This window comes from Hemitrygon akajei, chromosome 13, assembly GCF_048418815.1.
Source record: "Hemitrygon akajei chromosome 13, sHemAka1.3, whole genome shotgun sequence".
NCBI lineage: Eukaryota > Metazoa > Chordata > Chondrichthyes > Myliobatiformes > Dasyatidae > Hemitrygon > Hemitrygon akajei.
This window is the reverse complement of record NC_133136.1, coordinates 59,414,066-59,427,198: the sequence shown is the minus strand read 5'-3', so window position 1 is coordinate 59,427,198 and position 13,133 is coordinate 59,414,066. Positions and strand designations below refer to the sequence as shown.

The 13,133-nt window shown below is 39.0% G+C and overlaps 1 protein-coding gene across 5 annotated transcripts in view; it reads right to left on the bottom strand.

The window, feature by feature from the left end:
* The window catches only part of gabra2a (gamma-aminobutyric acid type A receptor subunit alpha2a), a 174,601-nt gene extending 166,346 nt beyond the window's left edge, over nt 1-8,255 (bottom strand). The window contains exons 1-2 of one of the 5 annotated variants that reach the window (XM_073064724.1): nt 8,186-8,255; nt 6,449-6,538 (exon numbers count right to left, since the gene is read on the bottom strand). In XM_073064724.1, the coding sequence (XP_072920825.1) occupies nt 6,449-6,528 (80 nt within the window). In that variant the 5' untranslated portion in view covers nt 6,529-6,538; nt 8,186-8,255. Of the gene's footprint in view, nt 1-6,448; nt 6,539-6,829; nt 7,114-7,187; nt 7,417-7,784; nt 7,834-8,185 lie in introns of those variants that run through there. The other 4 variants (XM_073064721.1, XM_073064722.1, XM_073064720.1 and 1 more) reach the window with 4 other exon arrangements.
* Between the last annotated feature and the right edge of the window lie 4,878 nt (nt 8,256-13,133).

Below are 13,133 nucleotides of genomic sequence, written 5' to 3'. Positions count from 1 at the left end.
TTAAAAACTGACTCCATTAGGCTCCGTTTCATTAGTACCATATAGCTCCTGGCTTCATTATAACTGTGAAATAAAAAGACAAAAGAACTAGATTCCATAAGTGAAATGAGAGTGATTGCCCATGGCAATAAAGCAGCAATTAACTAAGTGCAACAAACACTAAGGAACCTTAGTAAAACCTTAGTCAATGAGAACAAGTCATACCACGTACAGGAAAATTGCTGCAGATTATGGAAATCAATCATCCCAATCCAATTGTTCCAGGCCCAATCATTTCTGCAATAACCTATTTATCATTAAAAGAGATGATGGTAATTGACAATCACACCTTGTTCAATTCCATTCTCAGCTACTCAGAAAATAAAGCAGCATATGAATGTTTCCAGAAAGATCTGGTCAACATGTTTGCACAAATCAGTAAGTGACAAGTAATATTTGCAACTTATAGGAACTGTTCAATTACCATCTTGGGTCAGACTCAATACCTACTCTTGATATTCAAGGGTACAACCATCAAGTTCTATATGATCCAAACAAAGCGACTGCTCAGAAACTTAACCAGCCACATGAATGTTATGGCTACAAGAACATCTAGAATATAGGCCACCTTGCACCAAATGGCTCCCCCGTTGTGGGCCTATTGTGATGGTAAGCAAATTGGATCCAAGTCGCTTCTCAGGCAGAAGTTGGTAAGTTTCATCACCCACCTCTCAAAGTACTTCGTCACAGTGCTACTGGACAATAGTCATTGAGGCAAAGCTATAAGTACAACCTGTTTGAAGCAGGTGGGTACCTCAGACTGCCGAAACGAGAGGCTAAAAATATTGGTGAACACTCCAGCCAGTTGATCAGTACAGGGCTTTAGTACTTGGCCAGGTACATCACCTGGGCTGGATGTTTTCTGTGGGCTCAACCTCCTGAAGGATACTCTCACATCAGCCTCAGAAGCTGAAATCACAGGCTGTGGTAGTTTGTGAAGGTTGTATGCATGCTTTAAGTATCTATATGCTACAGGAAATACAGATAGGGAAGAAAGTACCAGACACAGCACAATCTAGCAGTCACGGGTATTGCATGGTGTGTGATCAAAACATAGTTTTCAAAAAATAGACTGAAATTTTCAAAAGCAGTTGCTTCCTCCAACTTGCTTAAGTGTTGTAAGTGAAGTAAATCATAATTACAATTAAAATTTGTTTCCAATCAAACCTTAAAAATACTTCTGTAAAACAATTAAACCACAAAATAGTCAATGACTAACACAATTCCAAGTCAGATGCAGAAGTTATCGCTTAATGCTGGCTCCACTGGAGAATCAATTAATGCTCCTTCAGTTATACTTTAAATTTAGAGAGAAAAAAAGATATCCGCTTAGCCCAGAGAATCATTCATTTCAAACAATAGCTCATGAAGTAGGACATTCATTGAATTAACCTAGGTAACCATTAGGACCACAAGATATAACTGTGGGCAAAACAGTACCATTTCCCAAGGAATCCTGCCTCTCTTTAAATAATGATAACACAGTCTCGTGTGCTACACCACCTTCCTCAAATAGAACAATCCCTAAATACTTGATGCTACACACATCACCTATTGATCATGGCATCTTATGCATCACCAATTCTTCAAAGGTTCTGATAATTGGGGACATAACTGTATCCTGTCATAATTATTTTTGAGAACAGAATCATTCTCTAGCTTTTTGTGAATGTTGACTTTGCAGCCCTGGGCAATTTTCACATGTTTTAAAAAAAATAACTAAATGCAGGAAATGTTGAGCAGAGAAAATTGAATACAAAATAGACTGTAATATTACTTCATCCAGTTATACATGTGCTCTTTACAATTGCTATACAAAATATATGCAAGGTTAAATAACAGGTTCAATTTTTTGCACTGATTTTCAGGATTCATGTGCTCAATATGGATATCATTTACAGTCACATCCATTGAAAATACTGTATTTAGTGAGGAATTATGGGCAACCGTTAGCAAATTGTACAAAAGGAATCTAATCAAAAAGTTTAAAATATCCTACTCTATAAATGTGAAATTCAAGCATTTACTTTCAATAATTCACTGATGACGATCCTCTATTCATTACTGGACACTAGAGAGGGCTATCCTTCCTGGGAGACTGAGTAATTCAAATTCTGGCTTCATTTTATGACATTTGTAGCTTTTCCCCTTTTTAAGACTAGTTCGCTACACCTACTGAAACAGTCCAATTATATTTACTATATTTTGCAAGACTTATTTAGAAAAATAAAGGGCTATAGGTAACCCTAGGTAATTTCTAAGGTAAGGACATGTTCGGCACAGCTTTGTGGGCTGAAAGGCTTGTATTATGCTGTAGGTTTTCTATGTTTCTATGACTTAACTAAGCCCATGCCATAGTTCTAAGCACACTTTTAATAAAAATGATAACCTCCATGACCCTGAACAACTCAGAATCAGATTTATTATCACCGGCATGTGACATGAAATTTGTTAACTTACCAGAGAGAGAAAAAATAATAATAAAACATAATAATAAAGTAAATCAATTACATATATCGAATAGATTAAAAGCATGCAAAAACAGGAATACTGTATATTAAAAAAAGGTAGGTAGTGTCCAAAGATTCAATGTCCATTTAGGAATCGGATTGCAGAGGGGAAGAAGCTGTTCCTGAATCACTAAGTGTTTGCCTTCAGGCTTCTGTACCTCCTACCTGATTATAACAGTGAGAAAAGGGCATGCTCTGGGTGCTGGAGGTCCTCAATAATGGACACTGCCTTTCCGAGACACTGCTCCCTAAAGATGTCCTGGGTACTTTGCAGGCGTCCAAGATGGAGCTGACTAACTTACAACCTTCTGCAGCTTCTTTCGGTCCTGTGCAGTAGCCCCTCCATACCAGACAGTGATGCAGCCTGTCAGAATTTTCTCCACGGTACAACTATAGAAGTTTTTGAGTGTATTTATTAACATGCCAAATCTCTTCAAACTTCTAATAAAATATAGCCACTGCCTTGCCTGCTGTATAACTACTGTACACCGATATGTTGGGACCAAGTTAGATCCTCAGAGGTCTTGACACCCAGCAACTTTCACTGTATGCAAAATACACTTGGGATGCAATACCTTTCCTTCAATTTTAATGTTATATTTTCGGAGCAGGTGGAAGTACTTAATATAACATGTAGAAATAATGTTTTCTTTTCCTCTCACATGAATCTGCTACAAATGCAAAATGTGTTTCATAAGGATTATACTGCATGCTTACAACATCCACACTAAGTTGCATTTCATATACAAATGTTCCTAAAAATGACAGGCACTTGTTCATTTTAAAAGTAGAGTTCAAAATTATCTATTTGCATTCACTGACAACTTACTTAATCACTTTAATTAACAATACTTGATTTGACCTTCAATTCAGGTGGTTTGCAATGTATCAATTCATCTCAAGGGAATTATATCTTTCAAAGCCATATATAGAGGAAGGCACACACGAGGAAATCTGCAGATGCTGGAAATTCAAACAACAACACACACAAAATGCTGGTAGAACACAGAAGGCTAGGCAGTATCTATAGGGAAGGGTCTCGGCCCGAAACGTCGACATCGCTTCTCCCTATAGATGTTGCCTAGCCTGTTGTGTTTTACCAGCATTTTGTGTGTGTTGTTATAGAAGAAGGCACCAGATATCATACAAATTGACTTTCTGCTCAGTGACATTCTATGGTAAGCATATAATTTTGAGAAACTGCACCAATTATCAAGTGCCTTTATAATAAACAATATAAAGTTAAACTGTAAAATATAGACAGACTATTTGTTTAAAACTAATTTAAAAGAGATACTTGCAGGATTATGTTTGCACAGTTTTTGTTAACCCTACCACCTCACATTCTATGAATGCACACTACTGCAAATGCCAGTGTTACATTGACAGGTTAAAAATCTGGATAAGTTTAACAATGATGCTTTTGCAATATTTGTAAACCTTGTCATATTAATAATAATGACAATCTCCTTTCAAGCTGATTCATAAAAAGATTAAAGGAATAAAGAATGGAGACTGCTGCTTGTAAAAATATTAATGCATGTCAAGATACAAGCTTGCTTCACCTACAGTTTTGGTGCAAGGATGCCCCATGTCAGGCATAACAAAACAGCACTGTTCCATATGATAGCCATTTTAGTTCCTAGCATTAAGCATTTTGAATACTCTAACATTATTTTGCAAGTTCTATTCTAATACTTTGAATAACTTTTAAACTGATTATGCACTGATTACATTACATATGTTGCAAAATTTATAGTAAAACTTAAATGAGTCTGTTTAATATGAACTAAGACCAGAATTATTCTCCAAATGTTTTAACTGGGTTGTAATGAAGATTTTTTTTGCCTTTCAGCAGCAATGCAAATAACAAACTCAGAGAGAAATCATTTTACATACTTAACAAATCTATACAAGTGATAACTGATTTAACATCAAAAGCCCTGCCACCATGAAACATCTAACAATTCCAGTTCTGCAGTTCTGAAAATATATGCCTTCCAAGGCACTGACATATCTTTAAACTTCATACACCAAAACTGCATTGTTTCATAATCCACATTAGATGTTAAAATATAAAGTTACTGAAAAAACACATCTCCGATAATGATACACATACAAATTTCACTGAGATATATACAGCAACTTAGTCTGCAAGTCGAAAAATCAACCAGCTGAAAACTTTCTATGCGTAACTTTTGCACAAGTTTAGTTTATCAAATAGAATATGTAATAACATTGCATTTGTCATGACGTCCTAGTTTGGTAAACAATGTATTCTCTAATCCCTAACAGGGTAATCTTTTTTTTTAAAAAAAAACTACATTTAGCTAAATTTACAGGTACCTCAAATACCATACACTAGCAGATGTTAGGAATCTGATTTAGAATGAGGCAACAACACCAAGAGTAGATCTTTCTAAACTTGCAAGTCTAAAAATTAAAACAGGACAAATTAGGGATAATAAAATGTCAGTGTAGGTAAAGGAGATAGCAATTGGCCTACAAACCATAGCTGTGATATTCCAGCAGTATTATCTATTTTTCCAAAAAAAAAAGTCAAACTCAAAGGTATTTTACAAGAAAATATTAAAAGCTGCTTGAACCTTACAGCAAGATTGACTTTTTAACCCGAATTTCTAAAGGAATACAGGATGTACCAAAAGCACTTAAATTTTTCCTTTAGATATACAATCCCTAACAGGAATTCTTGACCCATTATTTAGTAAAACAGTAGTCATACTGTAGCTCCAAGAATACGATTATATTTAATACTATTTTAGCACAGGTTCAAATAAATTCATCAAGAAAACCTACAATGTTTTTATGAAGGAATAAAACTAGCTGAATGACTGACTACTGCCAAATGTAGGATCAATGTTTCTCAGCCTACGTAAAAACATCAACACTAGCTCAAGTACAAAATGTAATTCTAATAGGTTCTTGAAAATGTTTTAATAAAGCATCACAAAGCATCTTCTAGAAAAGGTTTTGACATGTGACCAATGAAATTATTTTTCCTTAACCATTCAATTTTTTAAACAAGCTATCATATAATTAAACTGTAAGTGCCTTGCTCACTCAAATGAAAGTGTTTTTCTGCTGAAGTTGTCTACTGACTCCACCTAGAGGTTTTAAATCTGTTGCAACTCTTTCTGAAAGTGAGTAAAGTGAAATATCACCTGATTTGTCTATAAAACTACAAATAATGAGTATTTAGTCATTAGCTTGATTAAGTTTACATTTTTCCACCAATGCCTTTATCCAACCCTTAAGGTTTATATCCCCAGCCATAATAAAATAAAAATTTTCCATACCACAGCAATAAGTATAGCTTTTTACCTTAAATCCAAAGTGTTCTCATACTGAAAACATAACCAACAGTCTGTTGTAATTCACAGAGTGAAATACATTCTAATTGTCTTCCTGGAAGCCAATATAATATTTTGATTATTTTTACTTTTTAATACCAGATATATTTGACATTAAATGGTGATTTTGCATAGAAGCACAACCCAAGTTCTCAATGTATATCTACAGATTTCAGCATCTTTCTTGATCAGCAATATACATCAATAGCTTTTATCTAAAGCATATAATGTGCAATGGAGAAATTCAGCTGCTTAGGTGACATTATGGCCTTATGCCCACAATCACATTAACATTTTCAATAAGCATATTGGAGATTGAAGAAGCAAACCGTTCCAGTGAATGCAAAGGCATTTAAACAAGGATTTATTTCAGATTTTCGTGGTGTAAAGAAACACTACACACCTACTGTTCATACTTCTGATAATTGCTTAAAACAAACTGAGCAGATTTTTCCTGCCTGACACAAATTTACAAAAAGGTTTTACAGAAAGCAGTGAGTGAAAACTGTTCAATATTCATCTACTCACCCTGCTAACCAAGAGACCACCAACACCAGACTAATAAGGGCAGAAGGCAGAAATTTGTTCATGGTCAGAATTCTCTTCATGACTGGTCCTCTAAAACAAAGTTAAAAGACAACACAGCTAAAGCATAAGGTAAATGTTAAGACTGCATAAACCTCTACAAGTGTCGGAATCGTGCTCCGTAGTTTTCCCTGACTTAAGAACCAAACAGTAATTGATGTGACAAAACCAATTATTAGCATTATTAAGTTGCATGGTCCAACGAAGTACAGGTGTGTGTTTGTTACGTCTCGCTGCATTCAGAATAATTAGGAACGTGCATTTTCAATCAGATGCTGCAAATCATATTTCCAGATGCGGACGGATATATCATCCCCCACCCACCCCAGTAGCTCACGCTGTTTTGGGTCACACATCCGATTCCAGAATCAAAGTGAAGAGGCCACTGATAGCGGCCACAGACTTTAGGACATTTTGCAAGCTTCACTTCACGACTGATGCCATCGGCAATACAATTCATTTGAAAACCATTAGACGGGGTCCAGATGCAAAAACAGAAATAAGAAGCTGGACTGTTGCAGTTGGGGTTGCAGCGAAGCCCGGGTTGCAAGGGGCGAGCATGCGGCGGGCGGGAGGCATTTCGTCGGAGCTGAGAGTTTGCTCCCCTTTCGGGATTGCTCGTGTGAGGAGCGGGCAGCAGGCTCCACGTCAAGAACGCGGTGGAGCGCTTGCATCTTCTTACCTGGGGGTGCCCGAGGGCTGGGGGGGGGAGGGGAGGGGGAGAGAGGGCGAGAGAGAAAGCGGGGCGGGGAAAGGGAGGAGGTTGTCTCCCGCTGAAGTGATCGGCACCCGGAATCCGCGCCAACCCAACAGCCAGCCCTGAGACGCCAAAGTTGCCTTTGCTCCGAGTGAGCCGCTGCTGCTGCCGGGCGACAGTGCTGTGCGAGCCCGTCCGCGCGCCCGCGCGCGTGCTCGCCCCGGCCCGGCTGCCGGGGACGCGCGTCTGCGCGCGCGAGGGGAGCGCGCCTCTCTGCCGACACAACCTCCGGAATATCCGAGTGACGGGTGGACACTCAGCTTGCAGGCTGCGTCAAATTGCCGATAGATCGGCGCTCTGAGGCCCGAGTGCGAGAAGGAATTACCCAACCTGGCGCAATGCAACATTACATACCCTTCTTCCTCATCCTCTCCAGGAATGTTACAAAATAAAACCCACTCCATGTCGAGCCAGTGGTAAAGCAAATACCCCCCCCCCATCCAAAATATATTCGTCCCCGGCTTATTTCAAATAAAATCATCTTAAACCGAAAGTAGAGTAACAAAATGCCCCAATCCCCACCTTTCTGCAAAACAAGCCATTTTAAATTCGAGCCCACTAGGAAAAAGAGTACCTCACCAGCCCCATGGCAAGTTATAATAACAGTCTATCCATTATAAAGGGAAATGTCCCCAGCCCATACAATCACCGGGTCTATTTGCAGATCACTCCCTCTACCCCTGCCGCTTTACGTAGAATTCCTCTCCTAGCCCTAAATGCCAATATAACGCCTGGTCCTACATTGCTCACTTCAACATCTGTACACCCCCATGCTGCCCAGCATCACACGTACACAAACAAACACACACACTTCCATCCTGCCAACTTCACTCCACATCTATACAGATCCAACCTCCCATCCTGCCCAGTGTGACACTTGTACACCACCTGCCTTCCTACCCGGCTCATCTTCACATACACACCTGTACACACCGGCTTTTTCACCCTGCCCATTTCCACATCCGCAGACCCTGCCTCCCCACGCTGCCCAGTTTCACGCCCACGCATCTCTCTTTCCAGTTTTGCCCAGTTTCTCAGTTCCACACCTGTACACACACAACCTTTTAACCCTGCCCAGCTCCACACTCATTCTCCCTACGTGGAAGGTGATAGCGACTTAATCCATTCAGTGCTGTTTGCGTCAGATAAGCACTAAAATTTCTTCATTTGTCTTTTAATTCTGCCTTGTCGTTCTGCAGCGGTTCGCTTTTTTATGCAAGATCTCACTTCAACCGACTGCCGTGTTTTATTTTAATTGAAATGCAATGTGTGTGTTTAGCATGAAGCATGTTGATGTGCTTCCCCTAACTGATCCCTACTTGCGCCGCTCCTCATCCGCAAACTCACAACGGGTACCCGTATCTTAGTTCAATTCCGAATTGATAGTCTAGGGGACCTAAAATTGTCGTTACTGCAACAGCTGCTGCTTAGAATTACATTTTTATCCTCGCGTTTAAATAAACTGATAGGCAATTGTGTATCTTTTAATTCGGATGTTGTTCACTAATCGAATAAACACGACTGTGACCAATATATTGCTGCACACGTGTTTGTGTACCTTTTGGCGGCTTATAATTCGAATTTAATACGTATTTTTGGTTACTGTCGTGACCGTACATTCCGTATTTATTCTCCGTTTGCTTTTATCTGGTGTGGAAAGCAGAAGTGACAATAAAGTAACTCAACAATTAAGAGCAGAAAATGAGTAACCTGAGACAAAATGTATTAACGGTTTCTTTTTAAGCTTCCCTTTGCATCTGATTTACAACATTTATCGCTGGTATAAAGCACTTCAAGTTATAGAGATCAGTCATTTATATTCTGCCTATGTACACTATCCATGAATAATTAAATGCTTGTATTTTCACAGCCTCCCTTGACAAGACAGATAAAGAAACTGCGGGAGGAAAAGAGCACGGAAATGTTGAATGCGTTGACTGTTGTTACAGCATTTATAAACTCCGCGTCTATTTCTTGCTCTTTATTCCTAGGATTGATTCCAGTGCTGGATAGATACTAGATAAACATAAGTATTTTCAATTCATTGAATACTGATTAACTTTTGTACTGGCAGTTCGATATTTGTTGTTGCAATAAGTCTAAACTGTAGAGAAGCACAGATTTTATGAAATGGAATTATAGTTGATGTGACTTTTAAAACTAAATTTTGACATTTTGATACAGTCCTATATTCCTTTTAACTAATTTATTCCAGTCAACAAAAATAAAATTATACAGCCATAGAGTCATACAACATTACAGCACAGAGCCGGCCCTTCAGTCCATCTACTTTGCACCAAACCATTAATCCGCCTAGTTCCATCGATCTGCACCCAGACCATAGCCTTCCATGCCCCTTTTAACTATGTACTATCCAAATTTCTCTTATTGTTGAAATCAACCCCACATTCACCACTTGTTCTAGCAGCCTGTTCCACATTTTCACCACGCTCTGAGTGAAGAAGTTCCGCTTCATATTCTCCTTAAAGAATTCACCTTTCACACTTAACCCATGACCTCTAGTTATCATCTCACCCAACCTCAGTGGAAAAAGCCCCATCGATACCTATCTATCAAATCTCCCCTCAATTTTCTACATTCTAGGGAATCAAGTCCTAACCTATTTAACCTTTCTGTATATCTCAGATCCTCAAGTCCCAGCAACATCCTTGTAAGTTTTCTTTGCACTCTTTCAGTTTTATTTACATCTCTCCTGTAGGTAGGTGACCAAATATGACACCATCAGCCTGTGGCACCACTTTCAAGCCCATTCTTCCAGCTGGTCCAGATCCCAATTCAAGCTTTGCTAGCTTCCTCGCTATCCACTGCACCCACTATCTTGCTGATATCCACAAACTTGCTGATCCAGTTTACCATATTATCATCCAGATATTGATATAGATGACAAATAACAATGGACGCAGCACCAATCCCTGCAGCACACCACTAGTCACAGGCCTCCAGTCAGAGTGACAACCATCTATAACCACTTTCTTGGTTCTTCTGCAAAGCCAATATCTAATCCAGTTTACGACCTCATCTTGAATGCCAAGTGAATAAACCTTTTTGACCAGCCTCCCATGTAGGACCTTGTCAAAGGCCTTGGTAAAGTTCATATAGACAACATTCACTACCTTGCCTTCAACATTTTTCCGAGTAACTTCCTCGAAAAACTCTATAAGATTGGTTAGATATGATTTACCATGCACAACGCCATGCTGACTATCCTTAATTAGTACATGTCTCTCCTATTCTGTCCCTTAAAATACCTTCCAATAGTTCTCCCACTACTGATGTCAGGCTCACTGGCCTATAATTGCCTGGCTTATTCTTAAAGGCTTTCTTAAACAAAGGAACAACGTTAGCTATCATTCTCCAACTTCTGGTAATTCTCTCCCTCTCCCTTCACCCATCCCAGTTTCACTCTGCCTCCTCCTCCAGCTGCCTATCACCTCTCTCATGATTCTGCCTTCTTCTACTACACAGTGCTTTCACCTTACATTCCTCCTTCACCTCTCCTGTCTATCCCCTCCCTGCTTCCCCTCCCTCACCCCTTGATCTTTCTTCTGATTGGTTTTTAACCTGACACCTACCAGCCTTCTCCTTCCCACCCCCCCCCCACCTTCTTTATAGGGCCCCTGCCCCCTCCCTCTTCAGTCCTGATGAAGGGTCTCAGCCTGAAACGTTGACTGCTCATTTCCATGGATGCTGCCCGACCTGCTGAGTTCCTCCAGCGTGTTGCTTTGACCAACGCATTTGCAATGTACTTTGTGTTAGCTATCATTCATCCTCTGGAGCCTCACCCTTGACTAAGGATGTTTTAAATATCTCTGCTAGGGTCTCTGCATTTTCTGCACTAGCCTCCCATAGGATCCGTGGAAACACCTTGTCAGGCCTTGGGGATTTATCCACTCTAATTTGCCTCAAGACATCAAACACCTCCTCCTCCTCTGTAATCTGTATGGAGTCCATGACCTCACTGCTGCATTTCCTCACATCTATAGTGTCTGCGTCCATTTTCCAAATAAATACAGCTGGAAAAAAACACATTTAAGATCTCCCCCGTCTCTTCTGGTTACTGTGAATTATCCCATTAAACAATTTCCTGAAACTTTTCATTTTAAATTTAAAGGTGGTGAAAATAAACTTTATGCAGTGTTCAGATCTGTTTGCTTTGCTACGTTTTGGAGACATGACAAACATCTTGCAGCAGCCTTACAGAGCATGGGTGTCCATGGCAACTATGAAAAATCTGAGCTTTAAACATGACAAACGTCACAATAAATAGGCAAATATCAATTCACTGACGTACGGTGAATATGTTTTTATATTTTGATAACTACAGTACAATGAATATGCAAAATATTTTTCTTTTGTTATTTAGAAAGCTTTATGAGAATTTTAATACTCCATTGTGATACATCACAGTGCTCACAGATTCAGGTTCCAATATAAATAATCACAGGGTCTCTAATTTCTGATTTCTTTTAGGAATAAGATTTCTCTTTTTGAATCAGTTTTCAGACTTTCAAGATTTCTGGTAGCTTACTATAATTTAATATTACTTTCTATACATTAACAGTTTGAGACATAATCTTAAAATTAATTAAATATCATGATAATTTCATAATTACTGTTTGGAACTATATTTCTAACTTGTATATCTAAAAGTGTTTTTTTCCTAACTGAAGTGTTAATTTCTTATGAAGTTTTTTTTTGTGTGTTGTCTTTATCACTGGATATTTATTTTCTGCAGCCAAGAGAAAACCCAGAGAATTTGTTCACAACAATGACCTGTGATCTGTATTGAGATTAATGATAATGATACCATTAAACCTGATATGTATCCCTGGAGTACACCTGTGTTCACTGGCAAATAAGGAAGTTCTGAAATGAATATTGCAAACCCTTCTGCAACTTTTGAGTTTTTTTGACAGACTTCCACTCCAATACCAGAAATGTGGGTTTATTTATTACATTACATAATATTGTACAATTTAAAAACATAAATCAGTTATTTTAAAGTTAAAAGTAAATTTGTAATCAGAGTACATATATGTCACCATATCCAACCCTGAGATTCATTTTCTTGTGGGCATACTAGCGATAATGGAATCAGTGAAAGACCACACAAGCAGAGCAACCAGTGTGCAAAAGACAACAAATTGTGCAATTACAAAACGAAAGTAAGTAAATAAATAAATAAATATGCAGAAATGATCAAGAATGTGAGATAACGTGTCATTGAAAATGAGCCTGTAGATTAGGAGAACGGTTCAGTGATGGGTCCAGTGAAGTTGAGTGAAATTATCCCCTCTGGTTCAGGAGCCTGATGGTTGAAGGGTAATAACTCTTCCTAAACCTGTTGGTGTGAGTCCTGAGACTCCTGTACCTTCTTCCTGATGGCAGCAGTGAGAAGAGAGCATGACCTAGGTGGTGGGAGTCCCTGGTGATGAATGTTGCTTTCCTGCAACATTTCATGTAGATGTGCTCAACGGTGGGCGAGGCTGTATCCATTACAGATTGTAGGATATTCTGTTCAATGGCATTAGGTTTCCATATCAGGTAGTGATGCAGCCAGTCAACATACTCTCCACCACACATCAATGGAAGTTTGTCATGTTTAATCTTTGCAAACTTCTAAGGAAGTGGAGGTGCTGCCATGCTTTCTTCATAATTGTACTTACATGCTGGGCTCAGGACAGGTTCTCTGAAATGGTAACACTGATGAAGTTAAGTTGTTGGCCCTCTCCATCTCTGATCCCCTGATGAGGACTGGTTCATGGACCTTCAGTTTCCTCCTCCTGAAGTCAATAATCAGCTCCTCGGTCTTGCACCATTGAGTGAGAGGTTGTTGTTGTGGCATCACTC